This window comes from Echiichthys vipera (assembly GCF_963691815.1).
Source record: "Echiichthys vipera genome assembly, chromosome: 21".
Taxonomy (NCBI): Eukaryota; Metazoa; Chordata; class Actinopteri; order Perciformes; family Trachinidae; genus Echiichthys; species Echiichthys vipera.
The window spans coordinates 9,621,567-9,645,050 of record NC_139846.1 but is presented as its reverse complement, the minus strand read 5'-3'; the positions used below and the strand labels follow the sequence as shown (position 1 = coordinate 9,645,050).

Below are 23,484 nucleotides of genomic sequence, written 5' to 3'. Positions count from 1 at the left end.
ACAGATCTGTTTATAGAGATTACATGGTTAATTGTTGCGTCTAAAACATGTAACAGCGCAATAAAACAAACTCTTCCATGACAGTAAACTCAATATCTGATAAAACAAGCATCTTTTAAAGTGTTTAAATTGGGTTTTTTCACTGTTCTGACTCTTTAATGAGGATAAATTGATAACGAGACCAAACAAATACAAGCCATGTCCCATTCAAGCACCCTCTGATTTCCAATCAAAGTCTTTGAAAAGGAACCATCCATGTTACACTCCACAGATTCATATGTGTAGTAGAGAGTGGGTTAAGTTTGGCCTCTTCAAATCCCTCCAGAGATGCCAACACACTTCTCAGATTTCCATCCACATGGCAGATTCGATTGCTGGCTGGCTGGCAGCGCTCCGGGCAGAGTGTTGGAGTCGGTTTAGCAGGTCAGATTATAAAGTACAACTCATTGAGTGTGTGCGTGGATTTCTGGGAATTCATTATTCAAATTATCCAGCTAAGACTTTCTGTATCTGTTATCTGAAAGGCTCAAATTCTCCAGACAGACGCTTGTAACAGAAGCTGAACGTCTGGCCTGCTTGGTGCGTTATTGTGCAGCTTAGGAAGGAGAAGAAGGGGTCTGTTAAAGCTCCGCAAAGTGACAAACGTTCGAGCAGGAGGCCCCAACCATATGTTGTCTTATCCTCTCCCCGCTCAGAGACCCTTCTCAGTTGCTTTGACCACCCCCCAACATCCCCTCCCCCTCGCCGACCAATCTCTCAGCCAGAGTGACAGCGACGGCTGCTCAGGCTTCTGATCACCGGATCTCTACTTGGTCACCATTTCAAAGGGCACATAATACGCCGGCCTCGTCATAGTCTGTTTTTGAGTTATTAAATCTCCCTGCGAATGCATGCGCGCATTCACATCCGGACCCATTGTAATATGTCGTTCTCTTATTGTGCCCTCCCCGCTGTTTATTACCTTCTTATTATTTGTTTTGACGTTTGTGTTTGCACAGTCTAAAGATCGAATCTGATGTGTGGTTGCACATGCAGTGATCCACCTTCAGAGGTGACAAACAGTGTGAAATGTGGGGAAAAACATGAGGTTACGAAAGTCCTGATTTGTATCCTTCAGCTGGGCTCTCGCTGCAACATTAACTCATTATGTTACAAAATGTAACTGTAGTTTCTGTGCGCATTTGAAAGAGGACATTTTTGTTTCGCAAGGAGATGGTTAAGTTACAGCTCTGCTAAACAACAAGGTTTAGATGGTTTGTCTTTCTATAATAAAGAGGTAAAAGAAGAAGAATAGTCTCTCAGGATCTTTCATGGTTTAAAATGTCCAGTGTGTCTTTTGTAGGATATTTATAGTTTAATATTAACTGAGAAAACATCTGAGAATATGGTGTAATATTTGAGTTGCTCATACAAAGATTCCTCCATTTGATGCGACTTTATACTTGTCCATATTTCATTTTTCCCAAAGCTACACTTACCTTTTCAGGTTATGATTTTATATAAAAACCCTGCAATGATCTTATGAAATGTGATGCATTGTTATAGATGAAACTATAAAATAGCCAGGGCTGGATTAACCTGCTAGACGTGTCCCCAGGGCAAAAGTAGACCACGGGCCCCTAATCAGACCCCCCACCCTCCCACTTTCCCTCGGCTGCCTCAATTGAGCTTGGTTATAATTTGATTAAATTCAAAATTATGTAAAAACATGCTGCATGTAAGAATAATATAAACTACAGCTGAGTGATACATCAAATAAATTTGATTATAAACGTATAAAATATCTTGGAGAAGATCGAGTTTTTACAACACAAACACCCTGTTTACACTTGAGTCTATAATACACGCGTAAACGACCACGCAGGAGGTGGTGACAGCGCGCCATCGCTCTATAATTTAACCCATTTTTAACGACGAGTTGGACAAAGTATTGCATGACCGGCCGTCGTTTTACCCTGAGGTGAAGGAGATGTGCTGGATTCTGCCGACTGCTGATCTCCAGCCGTTCCGACACAATCGTGCGTGGGGGAGTGATGCAAAACTGAACTGTAAAAAAACATGAAGCGTTCACTACGCAAACTGCAGCCCAGGGTGCGCATGTGAGCTGCAATTTTTCAGTTTCACAAGGAAAAGACAAACCAGGCCGTTAGTCAGCCTTTGGTGGAAGTTGACTTATGAGGGACCGCGGCCCTACTTTTTGCAGTGTGTCCGGCTCCATTTGGCACTTGTCGGCGCTCAACGGCTGTTTTCAGCATGTTGGATAAGATTATTAACCGAAACTGTGACGCAAACTCTACACTAAAACCAAACCAATTGAGCAATAAAAAGCTGAACACAAGTGATCAAGTGTCTTGCCTCAGAGAATCACATATTAAAACCAAAGGGTAAACAGGGACAAACAGAGTTATTTTCAGACGTCTGATGCATTTACATGAATTAAATCGTATTATGTTCGAGGAGATACAGTTCTTTTCACACACAGTAGGAGGTCTGTGGTCTTGTAAAAGGAGTCAAAAGATTTCTTTCCATCCCATGAACCCTAATTTGGTTTCAGACAATAAGCTGAGGCGGGAGGCAGCTGTTGCCATGGGAGTGACAAGCACAGGTGAGAGTTTCCCAGTTGTTCCCAGACGTCAAGACGGGAGTGAGAGACTGTGGGCTCTGACACTGTTTGCATTGTGTGTGTGTGTGTGTGTGTGTGTGTGTGTGTGTGTGTGTGTGTGTGTGTGTGTGTGTGTGTGTGTGTGTGTGTGTGTGTGTGTGTGTGTGTGTGTGTGTGTGTGTGTGTGTGTGTGTTTTTCAGTTGTCAAACCAAATTTTAGTTTAAGAGCAAACAACAGAACAAGGGAGAAAATAAAAGAGAAACAAAACAAGGCTGCTTGTTTCAGGCATTTTCTGGAAATCAGTGTTAGTTTTTCTTTAAACAAGACGGGGAAAAAAGGCAGATTACTGCTCTAGCGTCAGCTTCCAAATGTTGGGTTCAGCTACGAACGTGTCTCACACCACTAACGGATTAATTTCACCAACACTTTAGGGTTCACAAGTATGCTCCATATTTAACGTTGGTTCTTTAATGCTGGCTATCTAACAACCGGAAAAGCCGAGCCCGTATTGTAAACGCACATCTTTTAAAGCACAATTTCTTTCCAGTTTCCAGCCCCAGATAGAAAAGATTCCAAACACAGAGACCGCAGTCACAAAATAGCTCAGTACGTGTTCATGTTAGCGGCTGTTTGATGACTGAAACAAAAGGTAGGAGACTCAGTCGGAGCAGACACCAGATTTTCCTTTGAAATGGGAAAAATGTGTGAAGTCTGTGGGGATGGGAATCGAGAATCAGTTCCATTTAAGAACTGGTAACAAAATGGACCTTATCAATTCCTTTTATCAATGCCAGGATGTTTTTCTGCTAAACAGCTACGTCAGACTCATGCTGTAAACTAGAAGGAGTCATGACGGAGAGGAAGATACGGTCCAAAGCATTAGTGGTGTTATAATAACAGGATCCCCACGCAGGCAGGCTGAGCACATTTTTCTCCTTGAAAACCTATAAAAAAAAGGAAGTGTTCAGACTCAGATAATAAAACAGTTGCGTTGACACTGAAAACCTGTGTAGGCTGATTTTTCTTTTCCACACATAAAAATGTATCTGGAATCAGTAAAGGGAATCGATAAAGAATCACACTGTTGAGCAGAATTGAGCATCGGAGTCAATACAGTCTTATCGACTCCCATCCCTAGAGGTCTGGACGAGGAGCTGATGTGACGCTCTTTCGACTTTGTCAGATGAGTGTGTTTACAAAAACTCGACTTGAAGAAATGCATAAAAGTCTCGTCTGATCTAATGTTTCTTTTGCTATATTTTTAGGAGCACTCATTTTTGATTTGCAATTAATCAGAAAACACAGCGGAGACTGTTTTCTACATACATGTGACGCTCTTTCTCCCTCTCGTTTTCTCTCCCCCCCAGCGTCCTGGCATGCCGTCTGGAGCGAGGATGCCCCACCAGGGAGCTCCCATGGGCCCCCCCGGCCCACCGTACGGAGGGAGCCCGGCGGTGCGGCCCGGCTTGCCCTCCCCGGTGATGGAGCCTAGCCGTAAAAGGCCTGCCCCCTCCCAGCAGGTCCAGCAGCAGCAGCAGCCGCAGCAGCAGCAGCAGGGCGTCCAGAGCCGTGCCAGAAAGTGAGTCCGAATCCACATCGACCTCCAGCTCCTAACCAAACACTGCATGGCTCGCATATAGGTCTCCTTATTTGTCTGGTTTTGTGTTGGAATGATTGAGATCATAAAGAGGCTTTGGTTACACTTTCAACTTTACTAGGCCGGCATAAAGCTTCTTAACCAAACATGGAAATGGTGGTGAATCATGTGCAGGCAGTGTAGGAAGACCTGGGCATCCAACCACAATACCTTTTTAGAGCCAACCGAAATGAGTCTGTATCAAAATCAGTCAAATACTAAACCCTGGTATGAAATCATTTGTCAGATTCTTTGTGGTTTTACTTGTTTTCTGATCAAACAGCTCCAGAATGAAGTCATACTTATGATAATTTTAGACTTTCTGTCATTCAGGCAACAACTCATGCAGCCGCTCGTGTTAAGACGGCATTCAGCACTTTTGAGAAGTGACCCCGACATGTTTCATTTTAACCATTATAATTGATCATTTCTTGATAATTTCTTTGAACAAAAATGGAGGTCAAATGGAATCTATATACACAACATTTCCCCACAAATGATATCAATATTAAGGCATTACATGCTTTACACATTGGACTATTTACCTTTTTGCGACCTCTACCTGGAGTTCAGCTGAAGTTTCTGGTCTCAAGTTTCTTTTTTGGTCACGTGAATTTTGGTCAAAGTCATTCAAGGCTTTTTCGGTTGCAGCAGCGCATCATTTATTCTATTTGACAGGATCTGGTTAGTGCAAACGGTTTCTTTTTGTAAACAAGACACGTCGAATAGATGGATTTTGATGAACAAGCAACAGACATTGCCATCTCTTGCGCCACGGCATTAGCATGAAAAACCCAACAAAAACAGAATATTTGCTCAAATTTGAGGATTTCCTGCCTTTCTCTGTTTTCTGTCCTTGTAAACTGAACATCTTTAGTTTTTAAACTGTTGATCGGACGAAACCAACGGACGTCATGATGAGAATTTTACACATTTTTTTAATATATTCATGGAACGATCTTGGAATAATAGAAAAGGAAGAAAACAAAAATGAGCGTACACTGCGGCCCGACAGCCCAGGACGGCCACAGAGGTCACATCTGCACCAAACCATTCCCATACTGTGAGCAAAAATCATGTTGATGAGAAGTGAAATCCATGACCTTTTATGTGTCTCTGTTCGACTGTCATTTCAATTTCTGTTTTGACTCTCTCCCACTGTTCCTTTTCTCTGCACCCTTTGCCTTGCTCACTGCCCTGTGCATCCACTTCTCACTGCCCGAACCACCGCTGCGACTCAACGCGTCTCCTCTGTTCGCTCTTCATGTGTCTTTGTCGTCTCGTTTGTTCCGTGGCGTTATCTACGCGGTGTCCGCACCGCTGTCTGCAGGCGTTCAGACTCTAGCAATTCTATTAGTACTGTCTATTGTCTGTTATTTGACAAAGGATCTCAACATCAGCATCACACACACACACACACACACAGTGGATGGATGTCTGTGAGGAGACGAGTGTGTGTCAGATATGATCATTAGAAAGGAGATCGATACGCACACTCAGTGGACCTCTGTCTCTCTCTCGGTTTCATTCTCTCAGTATCTGCAGCACGATTGATCCACTCACAATTAAGCAGGCTTGTCGAACAGGTCAGGGGAAATGTTGTCCTGCGTCGGGGCTTTGACCCTAGAGCTGCCCGTCCGGCTGCGTAGGGTCTGATCGATGGTCTTGTGCAGGTGTCTCTGTCTCTCTGTTGCTTTGTGAGAGCGTGCGTGCGTGTGTGTGTGTCCTCTGGCAGACAAGTTGACGCTCCAGCTCTCTCCCCCCCGCTCTGCTCCATCCAGCTCGGACCCCACGCGGCTGCCAGCTGAGGGCGGCCCACCTGTGTCTGCAGTGTCATTGAGACCTTATGGTCCCGGCAACACTCTCTCTGCAGAACAAACGATTTGCTACGTAAAGCCGCAGCTAAAAATAGGATTTGATTACGGATTGCTTTGCATTTAACGCTATGAACACTCAACCTTGTGTCCCAGGGATTTATATTCCACCAATTTGTGTGCGTTAGGAAGCGCCGCCTATCTCAAAGGCAGATTGGCGGGCACAGACAGGACTTTGACACCAGTCCCACTTGTGGTTACGCAGCTTAAACATTAATTAGCGTTTTCCTGTTACCTTAATAGAAAGTATATTTACTTTAATCTCTGTAGTAAGTTTGTCTCGTTAAAGAAAATACAGCCGTTCTATGAAAGCATTTTAAAGCAAAGATTTATCTCTTATGTGCTTCTAAATGTTTTCTTTTTAAAGTGAGATACATGTTCTTTAGTTGCATGCATTTAGTTGTAAACCTGTGGCTTTTCCTACACACCGTTCTTGATATGACCTCTTTCAGCAAACTAAATCTTCTATCCAGATACAGATCATTTCATAGTGTTTTCTGGTGTCAGTAACCACATGATAAAGCCTATTTTTTAATACAAATTTAAGCACTGGGTATTTTCTCATTTTATTAAGAACTCAAGTGCAAAATGAACATAACTTGCACGAAATGGAACCTAAAGCGTAAATGTTGCCGTCGTCATCGAGAAAGAAACAATATAGAAATTTGACACCAAGATAAGGATCTAAACTTCAAGTTGATCACATAGTGTGTAACCAAATGTCGAGTTGCACCACTGGAGCAAAAACAAGATGTTTCACCGGTTATGAGTTACTTTTAAACTTTTGTTCTTGACAACGCCGCTTCAGCTCCTCCCGTTCGTCTTGTGCGCATGTTAGGGTTTTTGGTGAGGACTCCAATATTCATCAAGTCCTGAGGTTTATATGAACCTTGATTTTTGCTGTTCATTTTCACCTTTGTCCTAAAAACGTTCCTCCGTGCTCGTGACGCTTGGTGTAGGACCCTCGGGGTTGCTTAAGAACATCACTATCTTTATGCGATAATGACACAGGTTTGGGGTTTTAGTGCTAGGCCAGCTGGTGTGAGTAGCATGCATGCTCTTTTCATCTGCACATTACTTCGTCAGTGCAACCTCCGACCTGAATTCAGAGCCGAACAAAAGAGCTGAGCTCGCGCCCCGCCTGTTTGCACCTTTTTCCTGCGATACACAAGTTCACAGTGTGTCTGTTGTCAGTGTATTGTCTGTCTGTGTGTGTGAAGCATGATTGTTTTGGTTCACAGAGAAACTTTGTTGAATGAGCGTGTCCCTCAGATGAGCAGGACGCCTCCTCCCCCTGCACTTTTGTGCGTGCATGGATGCAGTTACACTCCCATCCCCAGTGCCTGCCCTTGTCTGAGTTTTAGAGTTTGCACCTACTAACAGACCCTTGAACTTAACACACACCCAACACATACAGACACACAAACAGCCAGCACCACCAGGTGTTCCCCCCTCTGACACCGTTTTTGAGTGTGTGTCTCGCCACAACTCTAATCGGACAACCTTCGAATCCTCACCAATTCTTAGGAAGCCAGTCGGATTCCCTGGAGCCAATGAGATGCCGGCGAGGCAGATGGACATGAGAGAGCCCCAATCAGATCCCACGCTCGGATCAAAGTAGGAGTTTATTCTGCTGCATGTCCATTTTCTTAACGTTTGATGACTCTGGCGTATTTAGCCTTTCTCCTGAGCCCAGCACCCCCCTGAATGAGTTGTTTTGGCTAACCATACGTTCGGGCCTAGAAGTTCACCCCCTAAAATGTAGTGGTGCATGCTTTGGACTGGAGCATGGCATGATGGGAACAGCTTGTTTCAGTCAGAACAGAAACATAAAGTAGAATTGAATCCAAAACCTCTTTTTAAAATGATGGATTGTTGTGATGCAGGTTTGAGTTTTCATTTGCAATGCACCCCCGGGTCTTCCAATGCTCCTCAGAGCAGGCTTGTTTCAGCATTTGGCATGCTAATTCTCTATATTGCTAAAAAAAACAACCTTTCTACAAACTAATGTCTACTATCTAATAGGGTTGGGCGATATGACCATATATACTGTACCCACACCAGTATGAACAGAGAGATCCTGTTTGTTTATACCGGGGTATATATCCCTGCAATAGCTCTATCAGGTTCAGTGATTGTGGGAATTGTTATTAACCAACATGCACCTTGATTTTGCAGGTATTTTGGATTAGCCAAAGACACACATTCTTTATCGTTCTCTTTCTTACTATTTTAAATTTTGATTAAATGTGATAAAATGTCTGACACTGAAGGTTTGGTCCATATCGCCCACCCCTAGTACCAAAAAAAAATAAGCTGAGCAAAAGATTTTGAACTAGCCTAGAACACACACAGAAGCTGCACCATTTGGCCACCATGTCGAATTGTCCACAAAGTCCGGCGCGCTTGCTGGGAGCCTCGACTATTGCCTTATATTTAGCGGGCAGTTTGTGAGGGTGGTATCAATCTTCTCATGTAACTCTCTCAGCAAAAAGACAAATCCACAGTGAAGGTGCTTCAAAATCGATTGTCTTCTTTATTCAGCTCAATTTAAGAGTTAATTTTCCAGAACAGGACGACAGAGAAGATTCAGAAATCTTGGAAATAAGACACAAATTCTTTTGCTTCTTTAAACCTTTCGACGTAACGCCTCATTGCTCTTTTTGCAGTGTGGTGCCTTCCAGGTGTTTTAGGCAACAACAAAACACTTGCATGCATTTTAATATCACAGGTGTCCACAGTGAAAAGTGAAGGAAACTGAAGGGTTGTTTTTGTAATCAGTGTAAGTAAGAAAGAAAGAAAGCTCTGACAAAGGCACCAACTTGGCACTTATTGTTCTTGGTAAGTATGAGATGAAAAAAATGGTTTTGGTAAACAAAATGTGTTTCCTCATATGCCCTTTCACACATGTAACGGTAAATTCTACGTGTCAGGTGCACTCTCACCTACCTCAGCGCCCACTGGCCCTGGAAACTGCTTGCAGCCTCGACTGGATGAACGGTTCTTGAGATATGTGAAGGGCGGTCATACGTGCGTATACACGCAGACAGACACTTTCCTTTATGGTTAATTTTACATGTATTTGTAGGAGGAGTAGCAAAGAAGCAGCATTTTGTTTCTGAGACTTACGGTTCAAAAGTTACAGGAGTTTCGTAAAGTTCCTGGCTTTACTACCATTTGACCAAATCGCACCAAAATGGACACTGCACTCACTTGGGTTCCCAGCAGCACACCTGCCTAGTGTGAGGTAGATCGGATGAACAATTCTCGAGATAGGTGTGTAACAGATACACGAACAGAGATTACTTGCTTTATAGTTAGAAACTCAGACAATTGAGTCTCTTGCCTTTCCTTTAATTTGTCTGACGATTTAGGCGTTCAGTTCAGTTCTGTTGGCGTCTTTGTGTAAATCTTCTTCACTTTTGTTTGCTTCAGGTTTTTGCACGCTCACTCGCTGTGAATTCTACGGACAATTCACACACACATTAGACGGATTTCACAGACTTTGTACCAGAGTAAAGTCCGTTTAATGTCCGATCCGACTGATTCAGACATTTGCGTTCTCACCTACAGCACCTCCGGGTGCCGTCCAGATAATTTCAGGTCTGCAGTGCATGTGTGAAAGGGGCTTAACACAGCAGGAAATGCCAGGAATTCATGAATGAAAATATCACACACACACACAAGCACAAACACAAACACACACACACACACACATACTAATTCTCCTATCTGGAAAATCCTTCCTAAAAGCTCTTGAACACACTTCCTGTCACCATCTGAGTCCTGCTGCACCAGCCCCACTGATTCTGCAGTGTGTGTGTGTGTGTGTGTGTGTGTGTGTGTGTGTGTGTGTGTGTGTGTGTGTGTGTGTGTGTGTGTGTGTGTGTGTGTGTGTGTGTGTGTGTGTGTGTGTGTGTGCGCATGCTCAGTACACGTGAGGCAAGAGGTGTGTATGTGTCACTTTTTTGGCTGTTAGAAGCTCTTGTTCTCCGGGTGGACCGCTGTATTCCAGAAACCTCACACAAACGCAGGGACACACACACACACACACACACACACACACACACACACAGCTGGGATGCTGGGGTGCTGGATATGGCCCAGCATTTTAGCAGATGGCCTGGGTGCTACGCTATCAGTCACCATAGTAACATGCTCTCTTTTTCCTCTTTCTCTCTGTCTTTCTCTCCCTCTCTCCAGTGCTAAGAGAAGGAAAATGGCAGACAAGATTCTTCCACAAAGGGTGAGGCTGCATATTTTTTTTACCTTTGTTGCTGTGTTTTTTTAAGTGTGAGTGTGTGTGTTTTAGTGTCTTCAGTGTGCAGAATAGAAAAATCCTGGATGGTTTTTGATGTGAGGGGTTCTTGGAAGGCGCGGAAGGCCAAACGATTATGTGTAATTTCCAGCTGGGGGGAGAAAGAGAAGATGAGGGGAGCGATCAGGAGGTTTTTGGGTTTCATTCTGTTATTTAGACGGTGGCTCGGTTGATTTAAATTGGAGCAGTCAGCGGGATATGGCAGAGACGCGACCACAAGTAAAACCGAAAGAGAATCGCCATGTTGCCACAGGTGAGCTCGCAGACTGAGGTTTTGATTTTTCATCCTGCGGTCTCAGTTTTTCGGCCCTGTGCCACGCCGTCACCTCGCCGGCACACAGAACTGCCTTACACTGAAACTATGGAGGTCTGGAGGCAGTGAGCGTCTTGGCTCAGGTCTTATCCCTTAACATAACCCAGACAGAGAGATAGCAGTAGGCATGGCTGGGGCGCCACTCCACAATAATGAGTCAGGGACAGGGAATGTCTGTTGCCACACTCCTCTGTCTGCTCGGCACCTCCGCCCGGTGAAAGGCAGCGAGATGGAGATAGAGAAGGAATGAGAGGGAACAATGAAGGCAGCCATTTAGAAGAAAACATGAAAGATGGAAGAAGAGGGAGGGAGAAGGAGTGTGTGTGTGTGTGTGTGTGTGTGTATGTGTGTATGTGTGTGTGTGTGTGTGTGTGTGTGTGTGTGTGTGTGTGTGTGTGTGTGTGTGTGTGGTAAGTGAGCAGCAGCCCTTGATGCTCCGAGGACTTTCATCATATGGTAATATCTGAGTTCTGGCTGGTTGGCTGCACACTCTGCATCTCATTTTGATCCCCCAGTGCCCCCAGGATGGTGTGGACCGCCAACTTAATGATGGGATGGGCAGCACAGTTAACTCTACTCCATATACTGGAATAACTTAAATATTAGTAATCTGATGACGTTTTAAGTATTTTTTTTACCCTGAGAGAGATGGAGAGCAGCCTGGCCGGAGTCGAATCGGGTGCATTACAGCTCAATGTCAGAAGACCACCAGGGTGCCTTGTGTTTGACCTACAGCATGATCATGGATGGATTACTGAACGTACCTACCAGGCACAGGCCCAGGGGCTGAGTCATAAAATGTAGCTGGAACCCCCCACGCACACACACACACACACACACACACACACACACACACACACACAAAATGACGACAAAGAGACAAGAAAGAGGCCCATTGTCTAGTGGTGGGTCAGTCTGCACAAACTCATTCTGTGCAGCCAAACTGTGTAAAAAAAAAACGCTCTGAACTTTATTTCAAATTCTATTGAAGATCCTGAACTTTCAAAAAAAAAAAAAAAGAACTGGGCAGGGCGGTGTGGTGGTTAGCACTGTCGCCTCACAGCAAGAGGGTTCCTGTTTCCCGTGTCTGCGTGGGTTTTCTCCGGGTTCTTCCTCCCACAGTCCAAAGACATGATTGATGACTAAATTGCCCGTAGGTGTGAATGTGAGTGTGAATGGTTGTGTGTCTCTTTTTGTCTCTATGTGCCCTGTGATAGACTACCCCTGTGTACCCCGCCTCACGCCCAATGCTGGGATCGGCTCCAGCGACCCCGATAGGTACAAGCGGTTGTAGATGGATGGATGGTATAAAATGATGCACAAACATCACAAACATTTCCATTTGATGAAAGGTGAAGCCACAGAAATACTGAGTCTCTGGTTATATTATTTTACCCAATCCCTGTGAGATTTCTTTCCTACTCTAAAGGTTCTTAAAGGCAAGGGTACATGCTTAATTATATATGTTAATGTACATGTAATATGACTCAAAGCAACCTATTCTATTCTATTGTTATTATTGCTATTCCAGATTATTATACAGTCTGTGAGGGCTCAGTGAGAGTTGTGAGTGAATCAACTGCAGTCAGGTGTGTGTGTGGCTCTGATTGGCGTTGATTAAGCTCAGCTTGTAGTAAGGACAGAAGTGTAATAGGAACGTGTGTGTGTGTGTGTGTGTGTGTGTGTGTGTGTGTGTGTGTGTGTGTGTGTGTGTGTGTGTGTGTGTGTGTGTGTGTGTGTGTGTGTGTGTGTGTGTGTGTGTGTGTGTGTGTGTGTGTGTGTGTGTGTGTGTGTGTGTGTGTGTGTGCGTGCGTGCGTGTGTTTGGATTTTGGGGCGCACTCACACTGTCCTTCCGCACCGCGACCCGGACTTTAGGGTACTTGTCCCCCCTCCCTCTCCCCCCGCGCCCCAGCCCTGTTTGTACTCACACTGCCTGGGCCTCGTCCAATGCTTCTTGCTGTCCATACGCCATCACGTCGTAACAGTCACACCTATTGATCGCGTGTGTGTGGCTTTGTTTACAAATCTTTCCACAGACCTCGGAGTTTTTGTGCGTCTTCTCGACTGTTTTTGAATATTTTCATCGACCAAATCTGCAGTAAACACTCCACCTTCGCATCACACCAACGTGAACCTTTCACCGCCATTGTTGTTGTTGTTAAATGTCCGCGCATGGTCTGTCCTTCTATTTACATGTCCGAACAGGCGGACATAACGCTACTGCCGTAGGGCTCGTGCTCGTGCTTGTACACGTGCGCACGCTCGTGCTCGTACATGTGCAAACGGCTCCGCTAAAGCCCACCTCTTTCAAGCGGGCCGTGGCCGTGGAAACAGCTAGCTCTGTCGGTAGTTAGCAAACTCCAGGACATCACCTCTCCTGTATAAGAAATAATCAGGCGCATATCCACCGTAAAACTAGAATGTGTCATTTTAGACACATTGTTTGGTACAAATTCAACAAACAAGATATAACCTGTTAATTAGTGAGCTTTAGGGGTGAGAAAAGGTGGATTTTGTTACCTTTAGAGGGAGAAAGGCTAAGCTAAGCTAACCAGCTGCTGCCAGTAGCTTCATATTTACTGTACAGATATGAGAGTGGAGACAATTTTCTCACCTAACTCTCTGCAAGAAAGCAAATGCGCACTTTGCACCAAAAGTTCAACTACTCCTGGCCTGTTATTCTATATATTCTACCATCCCTTAAAAGGAGACTCTATGTTATGGGGCCAAATGTCCCTGAACCAGACTGCGGACCCCTGCAGCACTAAAGCAGGGCAGACAGCTAAGCTCAAGCCTTCTAAGTGATATTCAAACCCAAGAATCCCAAGAAAATCTGGCTTCTTAATCTTGTGTGTGTGATAAAAGACTAAATATTTTACCGTCTCCCCTCTGAGCAGATCCGTGAGCTGGTTCCCGAGTCTCAGGCCTACATGGATCTGCTGGCGTTCGAGCGCAAACTGGACCAGACCATCATGCGTAAACGTGTGGACATCCAGGAGGCGCTGAAGAGGCCAATGAAGGTAAGGAAAAATAATCAGGAGCCAGCGAGCCCTGCTGTCCTCAAGCTGTCATTTCTGCACCACAACAGGTACTGGAAGGTGAAAAAGTGTTTAGAACTGCTGTAGCTTTCAATAGAGGAGGCAGATTTTGTTTTTTTACATCCTTAAACGTCCCTTTGCAAGGCTGAAGAGTCATGGATTTCTTGCTCCGGCGGGGCACTAAATAATGTGTTAAATCTGTGCTGTTTTTATGTTGCCCTTGTGTCAGCAGCAGAAGCGTAAACTGAGGCTTTACATATCCAACACCTTCAACCCTGCCAGACCTGACGCTGATGACTCGGATGGCAGCATTGCATCGTGGGAACTGCGAGTAGAGGGGAAGCTGCTGGACGACGTGTGTATTTCTTCATTTAAAGCGTACAGTGCACAAAATCCAGTTTCTGTGGTACTGATCCGCTGCAGGGTGTAGTGTTATGTCATCAAATAGCTGCTCGTGCTCTAAAAAAATAGCTGAGATCATAACCTTCCCATTTATAATGAACGCGTGCTGCTTTTGGGTCCTTTTTTGCCGACAGTCACGCACGGTGACGATGTGCGCGAACATCTTTGGACAGAAAAGTATCAGCTGGCCCGGAATATAAAAGGAATGCATGCATTAAACATTCACATGCACAGATTTGATCTTAAATTGAATATATGAACCATTTGTGAGTGCCCTTCACCCGGCGCAAGCATATGCACAAAAGCCAACTTGCATTTTGTGCTGTGAAATATTAATATTAAGTAGATATTAGCACAAAAGAAAAATGTTTTGCAATTAACTCATTAAATGCTTTTCACACAAGATGATTAGGTGGAAGCCCAAAGGTTTTTTCCTTATTGTTGCAATGTTGTTTAATTGTTTTTCAAAGTTTTATTTTATTTCTTCAAGTGTTATTAATTTATGAAAACGAAACTTTATGAAATAAAGTTTCCATCTCCGCTGCATATAAGTTTATTTTTTCCTTTTTGCTGCCGTTAGGTGGCATTTCCGTGCCTTTTTCTTTCTTTTCTTCTTTTGTTTGAGTTTAACGTCACCTGCCAAATGCCAGTGGCTTATTGGTCTGTGGTTTGCACACGACACTTAAGTCTGCAGCCCTTATATGGGTTTATTGGGGTGTCTCTACGCTAATTCCAAAATACACTACACGCATCTTATTTAAGATCAAACGCGACCTATCATCATGCTCAGGTGGGTAAGAGTATCAGTAGTAACAGTTTCATTATTACTTGTTTTTCTTCTTTTCCTCTTCTTGCTTTGTGCAAGAACAAATATAGGAGACAAATCAGAAAGCATTCAAGCAGAAGGCCATTGACTGATGTTGTGAACGGTTTTTAAAGAGACTCTATGTCGACGGGTAAAGCGGAAGGATCTTTAGCTTTTAGGTTTCACAAACCACAAATATTTGTGGTTGAGCTCGGAGGAAGTGGACCCTGAGAGAGTTTGGTGTCTCACTTTCCTTCTGATCTCCCCCGGCCTCTTTTTGAGGAGCTATGAGCAAAGACACGGCGACGAATGTTTGCTTTTTTTGCACTTGTGTGTCTAATTTTAGACCATTATTGATCATTTCCCTCTGTCTGTTTCACAGCCGGGGAAGCAGAAGAAGAAGTTCTCTTCGTTTTTCAAGAGCCTGGTGATCGAGCTGGACAAAGACCTCTACGGTCCTGACAACCACCTGGTCGAGGTCAGTTCAACTTTGACCCCTGAACGTTGACCCAGAATCCCCCTTTTTCATCTCTGATCAGATGCCTTGTATAAGGACAGACCTCCCCTGTTTTTCCGAATGATGAATGTCTGCTAATAGATGTACAGAGATGGGCTCTAGATTGTCTGAAAATACTGTAGCCAACATTGTAATAGTGAGCTGTAACTGAGTTGTGACTCCAGGCGTCTCTGAAAAACCCTTAAAAAAACATTTTGAATTTGTTGAAAAAAGTAGAAGTAGAGGGTTGTTTCAGTGCCGCACACCCTCCGTCTGATCAACCTTTTACCTGCTCTGACTTTATAGTGTTTGTCCTGACCATCACTGTTTGCGACACACCTCCTTTGCATTATATTAATATAGATATTTCATTCAAGCATCAAAATGTTCTGCTCAATTAGGACATTATTGCTCTGACTTTTATCGTTCATAGCTTTCATACTTTAAGACATGTTTATGAATGGGTTGAATTTTCAGAATTGAAATACTTGAATGCATTTTGAACTCACTTTTGAACACGGTAAACTATCAAACGTATTCTGGTATTATTCAACTTTTTTTGAAGCTCTGTAAAATAATTACAAACGGTTAAACAGTCAAAATATAACACGTTAATAAGTGAGCTTTAGAGGTGCCGGAAGGTGGAGTTTGTTCGTATGTAGTGGACAGATATAAGTGATTTCACAGGTGAAACTAATTTCATTAACAATGTCTCAGTTCCGTCACACACCCTCACAGGTGTGTTTACTTATGTTGCCTGATTGAAACTTCTGTTAAAAGGATGGATCGGATCATTGACGTGGGGTTGTATGAGGCGCAGAGGGGCAGCAGCTAAACCTATTTCAGCCACGTTAAAAAAAACAACCAACATCACCGTTAAAGGCTGTCTCCGTTTTCAAAAGTAACATTGTGCACACCTGTTCCTTTTCAGAAAACACTAACCCGGGTATAAATGCCGTCAAGAGCACGCCAAACCTGTAGGTGGCAGTGTACGGAGAACCTCAAGCCCATGTTAGCCAATGGTCCATGAGCACCGCAGCCAAATGGAAATGGAAACACGGGTCGCATCTATGACGCAGGTGCAAGTTCTGACGCATACTGTGACGGCGGCTGCCCGAAACTCTGTTTTTCACATGCAAACGTGCAACCGGAGTTTTCCAAAATCTCCTCTCTGGCGTTTTCAGGGGTGAATTCTCCGTGTGCGTGTAAACAAAAAGCACAAATGCAGAGAAATTGCTCTGTTTTTAAAAATGACCCTGTTCTGGAAACAGGGCCTAAGGGCGCACTCACACTGTCTGCCCGTACCGTGCCCCGTGCTTTAGGGTACTTGCCCTCTCCCCCCGCACCCCAGCCCCGTTTGTACTCACACTGCCGGGCCTTGGCGAATGCTTCTTGCTGTCCATACGACATCACGCTGTAACACGTCACACGCATTGATTAACGTCATTGCGATGCATCGCTTTGTTTACAAATCTTTCCATAGACCTCTGAGTTTTTGTGCGTCTTGTCGACTGTTTTTGAATATTTTCATCGACCAAATCTGCAGTAAACACTCCACCTCCGCATCACACCAACGTGTTGTTGTTGTTAAATGTCCGCGCATGCTCCGTCTTTTTTTTTTTTTTTCTATGTCCGAACAGGCGCACATAAAATGATGTCAGAGCCGCCGTAGGACTCATGCTCGTGCTCGTACACGTGCGCACGCTCGTGTTCGTACATGTGCAAACACGCTTTACAAAAGCCCACCTCTCTCAAGCGGGCCATGGAGGGCCAGCTGGCCGCAGCTGGGCGCGGAGCGGTTGCACTCACACTGGTCAAACGAACTAGGCTTTACCCGTAAAACCTGTTTGGGCACGGTATGGAAGGACAGTGTGAGTGCGCCCTAAGTGTATTCTTTATTTAGAATATTTTCACTGCTTTACCTTGCCTTCATACAGTCTTGTTTAAGTTGACGTAAGGAGAACTGAAGCCACTTGGCAGGACACAGGAGTTGCTGGTCTACCCCTGCCTCGATTGGTTTGTTTATTTGTGTTATTGTGTGACGTTGGTGTTTTTAAAGGGTTAGGTACTAACAGGACTAACAACCCCACTTAAAAAATCTGAACTATCTCTTAAAAGCTTTTGTAATCTCTCTGCAAGAATGCAAATTGGCATATTTCCCTGCGCTGTCTTATCTCTTCCACAACATTCAACATCCAGACAACTTGTTTGTCACTCTATAGGTCAGTGCTTTCCTTTGAGATCACATTCCTTAAATCAGTGAATCAGACTGTTGGACCACACTGTCAGGGTCTGCGACTGCCTCTTCATCATGCAGAGGAGAGACGTCCACGGACAAATTTGTGAGCCCGTCGAAGTCTTGAGCAGCAATAACCCCACCTGACCTGCTCTTTTTTTGCATCTCCACTGGATAAATACAAAATGAAACAGACTGAGAGAGTGGGCATGCCCTCTGCCCCCTTTTTTTTAAATCATTTGAGTTTCTATAACAACAGAAAGGAGAGAGGCTTCTTTTCCAACATTACAAGGTTGTTTGCATGCAGGTGCAAAAGCTGTAGAAAACAAGTGCTCACTTATTTTTTTTATTACAAATCATTAGCTGCTCTTCACTTTGTATCTTAACAAAATGTTCTGACTTAAAATAAAAAAAACACTTTCGGAGTTCCAAAGTGAAAATTATGACTTCTCAAGGTTCCTTCTTTTTTAAGGGGGCATTCTGACGAGGCACTCAGGTGCATTGCTTTGAATGATTTTCCATCAAAAGAAAATGTTCCCTACCTTGAGGTACAATCAGTGCTTAATCTGTTCTAATTCAGCTGCTCGGAGGAAAGCATTTCTGGTTTGCATGCTAAATAACTGCAATCCATCGTACTGAAGATGGTGCTTGAAGTGCTTTTTTCTGTTCAGGTTCAGAGCTGCTAAGATAAAAAAAATATAGATGTCACAAGCATTTCATCTGCAGTTAGTTACATATAGTCAAAGCCTCAAACAGAATCTCACAGTAATAGTTTAGTGTTTGCCCTGGCTGATATTTAGTTTTTCAGTTCACTTATATAGTCTGAGATAACGTTCAGCTGGTTAACCTTTCGCTATCTCGGTTCCTCGGCACACTGTGCACGGGTAGTTTGCAAAAACAAATGTAACCTCTCAAAGAAAACACAGACTCTTGAGTCGAGATCAGTGCTGGTGCAGGTAAAACTTATTTCTTTGTTTTCTTTTTTTGCACATTTGTGAATTGTACCAAATCTCCAGCTTCAAACAGTTGCAAAGTGTTTCTCTATAACATTTAATATGGCGCAACAATCAAAGTTTAAGTTCAGTAGGAAACATCAGGTCCCATGTTTTAAAAAAGTGAGATTTGTCTGTTAGCACTAAACACAAAGTACAGCTGTGGAAATGTAATTGAACTTCAGGTATTTGGTCATAAAGTAATGTTGAACGGATAAACACTGAATCGGTAATGCAAGGTGGTTATGTACAGTATATGCACGTCTATATCCAGTATATAGAGCGTGAAGATTTATTTATGACATTGGTACGTACGTTAAAGCACAGTGTGAATGTGAAACTGTATTAGTAGGTTAAAAAAAATAGGTTTTCAGGGCTTTTAGAGCAGGAATTAATAAGAAATTCCTGATTAATAAAGTGTGAAACAAACAAAAATTACCATTCAATCTGAATAAAAACCTCAGTGTTTTCAACGTGTGCTGGTTTGCTCTTCCAGTGGCACCGCACGCAAACCACTCAGGAGACGGACGGCTTCCAGGTGAAACGGCCGGGGGACGTGAGCGTGCGCTGCACTCTGCTGCTGATGCTGGACTACCAGGTAAGGACGCCGCATAGGCTCACATCTCTGTGACTCATCCCCTTCATGTTGTTTTACAAACCTGCAGGCTTCACATCACTGATAACCACCGGTCTACAGAAACATTACAGAGTGCATTAAAGAACCTGGCGTCCGTCTCCAAGCCGGGGAGCTGAGATAAAGATGTCAGATGTGGTGATGTAAAGGCTCTGAGGTGGGCGGTTGTAATGTGATTATTATACCGTCTCCGCAGCCTCCCCAGTTTAAGCTGGACCCTCGCCTGGCTCGCCTGCTTGGCATTCACACTCAGGCCCGCTCCTGCATCATCCAGGCCCTCTGGCAGTACGTCAAGACCAACAAGCTGCAGGACTCCCACGACAAGGAGTACATTAACTGTGACAAGTACTTCCAGCAGGTACGGGACTCCCTGTGTGCTATTAACCATTCTGTTGTTGCATACATGCTGATTTATGTGAGTAATACACAATAAATCTGTCACGCAAGACTGGCTTCTGTATTTCCATATTATATATGATACACACTTCACGTTATTATGGAAGCAGATTGCTGCCACTGCTAGAAAAAGAAAAAAGGATCAGAATCACGTTGTACGGTGAAAACCTTATTGTTATAACGAGATGTGTGTCATGTTTTATCAATATATTTTTACATTATTACGAGTTTCATGTTTATATATGATCATTTATCACGTTATTGCCATAGAGTGTATAAAAAATGGACGTAGCTTCTCCATCGAGGACCGTCTCTCAACTTGATTCAATCGTTCTCGCCTACGGGAGTCTCCATCTTGTCAGACTTTGACTCCTCCTCATTTCCTCTTACCAAAAAAGGGCATGTATGTGACGTTGGGGGGAGGGGTGTTGTCATGGAGATATGACGTAAACATACACACTATAATGCTTTTTTGTACCACGCCTTAAGAAGGTTTAATTATGCTGTGAAAACGGCCTGTTTAACATGGGGGTCAATGAGAAACTGCTCTGTTATGAAATCTGCCCCTAGTGGACACTCAGAGAACTGACATTTTTGGCACTTCCTTATTGGATCAACCAGGAAGTCGCTGTGGTGGGGGCTTGGTTAAAACAAATCGGTATATTATTATAACAAAAAAAATGTTTCTGGTTTCAGTTATCAATCCATGCCATGTGTAATGACATCTTCACCCTCTACAGATCTTTGACTGCCCTCGGCTGAAGTTCTCTGAGATCCCTCAGCGCCTCACCAACCTCCTCTTACCCCCCGACCCCATCGTCATCAACCACGTCATCAGGTAGAGTTCTGTTGCACTGGATACAAACAGGAGCCGGGCCATCGATTGGATTTCATTTTCAGTTACGCAACTATTAAGAAAAACAAGATGATGCTCTCGTTTGTCTTATGTTAGAAAACCAACGCATCCTTTCCTTTACGGCGGTGCTCTCACTGACTGGAATATGTGGAATAGTGTTTAACAGAACGTTGAATATATATTTTTAGGAGTTTTATGGTTGTGACATTACACTACAGCATATTTGATCTATTTTGGTCTAATGTAATGATTATTTATTTAGTAGTTGATGTATTATTTATTCATTAATTTATTCAAATATATATTTATTTTATGCAGTGAATCTCTTTTTTTTTTTTACATGTATTTATTTGTTTTGGTTTTTCGGCTGAATTATATTTAAAGTAAAAGAAACGCCGCTGTTAAAAAGGGTTTAGTTTTAGTTCAATAATGTTTTCATGTTAAATAATAATAATAATTTTCCTCATAATCAATCAGCCCCATTATAAAACGTATTTAACCACTAAAAGCTCCACTGAGATCAAAATCTCTTTTATTTCTGGGTCCCTTTGATATTTGTGCCATGATGTTTTTATGGTTTTTGGCACTGAAAAAGTATCTTTTTAACCCTAGAACACCATTGCCGGGTGTTTTTTTTCCTCAAAATGGCTCAAATGTATTTGAGCAAATACATTTATGTGATTTTGATTCTGCAGCGTTTGTCTGAGTGTCCTGGGTCTCTGTAGCTTCAGTATTGTCTGTGAGCATTAGTGATGGAAGGTAAAGTAGGTTTTCGGTGGGTTCTACCCAGGGAAAGTGTGATTTGTGTGCCAAGGACACTGAGCCTTCACCAGGAATGGGTGGACCAAAAAACAAGTTTCCATCTTCATTATTTATTTTTTTAAGGAATTTTTTGTTCCCAAATTCCTAATTTTCCAGTAATTTTGGAGCGTTTTTATATTGTTCCCTCATGATGCTTTTCTTTCATTTTGTCAGACATGACGCACTTTAAATTTAAAGAACACTAACAAATGTGTCATGTTTTGATATGTTTTGATGACAAGTACTTTTTATTGGGTGTATTATAAAAATCACCTGGCGTTCATGATGGTGTTTTGAATTTGAGCGATAAAAAGATAACCATAAAAGGTTTTTTTTTAATAGTGCAGCCTCAGGAGTTAGAAAATGTGTCTTTGAGCTTCTTCTAAAAAGTTTAATGTAATTTTCATGTATTTTCAATTTAGTTTAGTTCTAAACATCAAAATAGAATCATCATCTGGTGGCAGTGACTGAACAAAAACCACATGAATGTTTTTTCTACTTTTTTTATTCACCATACAAACGAAAACAACAGATGTAATTCGGTGACATGGATTCAGAAACGTGGCAGGCACCAGGACATGCTTTTAAGGATTCGTTGAAAGATTCTGTGATGATTTACTCCGTTTGCTCTCCGTCAGTGTGGATCCCAACGACCAGAAGAAGACGGCCTGCTACGACATCGACGTGGAGGTGGAAGACCCCCTGAAGGGTCAGATGAGCAGCTTCCTCCTCTCCACCGCCAACCAGCAGGAGATCGCCACGCTGGACAACAAGGTGAGATCACCAGCATCAGAGTGCAAATCCTCACCTCTGATCAATAATAAATCACAAATCTCACTGAGGTAGTTTGCTCACTTCTATTTTTAATGTTCGACTGAGATTTGTGTTTAACAGACACATTTTTACTCTTAAACCGACAGTTGTAGCTACGCAGGGTTCTCACCGGTGCTGGGAAACCCTTGAGAACACTTTAAATTTACTGTGCTGTTGTCAAGGTTTGGAAAGTGCTTGGGATTTTGAATAAAGTGGTACTTGACATGTTATGTTATAGGGGATGGCATGTGCTGTAGTATGTAACACAGAGAAAAGAAGATCTGCACATTTGAGACTGAAAACAACATTTCCTTTTCCTTTTTTGCATGAAAAATTACTCTTGACGATTAACAGATGATCAAAATGGTAGAAACTGTTTTCCTTTCATTTGTCGTCCTTCTGTAGAAAGCTGTCTTAAAACATCATGTTGGTTGTTTTAGAGCACAATAACATTTAATTTAATGTGATGAACAAATGAAATAAGTTTACTGAATACAGTGTATTGCACCGCATATGAATCTGTCATTTACCATCGCTGTAAGCTGCTGGAAAAGCTTGAAAATTCACCCTGAAATGCTTGAAAGGTGCTTGAATATGACTTTGGAAAAGGTGTAGGAACCTTGGCTTTGATACAAAATATATCTAAACCAGCAGCAAGTATCAATAGCAGATCAATGTTTTGCTAGTTTATTGTCATTTTACCAACAGATATGGTTTATAGAGATTAATACCTATTTTAGAGGGTCAGAAATTTGCTGATTACCTCTAAAAGAAAGTTGAAAAATAGACAACGATTTTACAAGGATACTCAGAAGGATACTTCCCTAAACAAAATTACTTTATTAAAGAACACTTTACTACATTATTATACATTATACATACAGAGTATGAAATACATAACCAATTCCAGAAATAAAAAATAAGATAAATAGCTAAATAAATAAAGAACTAGGTAATGACACCATTTCTAAATCCCCCCAAGCATAATTTTCTGCAGATACGTTCTGTTCAAAAACATATTCTTTAATACCAGTAGACAACGATCTATAAATCTGTCAAATTAATAAAGGAAACTGAGATTTACATGTTGCTGTTCCTCTTTTCAGATCCATGAGACCATCGAGTCCATCAACCAGCTGAAGATCCAGAGGGACTTCATGCTCAGTTTCTCCAGAGATCCCAAGGGCTACATCCAGGACTGGCTCAAATCCCAGAGCCGAGACCTTAAGGTTCGATTATTTATATGCACATGAGCTCAATGTTGCTCTGT

General features: G+C 42.9%; 1 protein-coding gene across 4 annotated transcripts in view; it reads left to right on the top strand.

Moving 5' to 3' along the window:
* The window catches only part of smarcd3b (SWI/SNF related BAF chromatin remodeling complex subunit D3b), a 32,342-nt gene that overhangs the window by 4,992 nt on the left and 3,866 nt on the right, over positions 1–23,484 (top strand). Inside the window, exons 2-12 of one of the 4 annotated variants that reach the window (XM_083935913.1) lie at positions 3,971–4,182; positions 7,641–7,730; positions 10,317–10,359; positions 13,643–13,765; positions 14,016–14,138; positions 15,373–15,468; positions 19,211–19,312; positions 19,545–19,706; positions 20,485–20,582; positions 22,040–22,175; positions 23,321–23,443. In XM_083935913.1, the coding sequence (XP_083792039.1) occupies positions 3,971–4,182; positions 7,641–7,730; positions 10,317–10,359; positions 13,643–13,765; positions 14,016–14,138; positions 15,373–15,468; positions 19,211–19,312; positions 19,545–19,706; positions 20,485–20,582; positions 22,040–22,175; positions 23,321–23,443 (1,308 nt within the window). Of the gene's footprint in view, positions 1–3,970; positions 4,183–7,640; positions 7,731–10,316; positions 10,360–13,642; positions 13,766–14,012; positions 14,139–15,372; positions 15,469–19,210; positions 19,313–19,544; positions 19,707–20,484; positions 20,583–22,039; positions 22,176–23,320; positions 23,444–23,484 lie in introns of all 4 variants that reach the window. The other 3 variants (XM_083935912.1, XM_083935915.1, XM_083935914.1) reach the window with 3 other exon arrangements.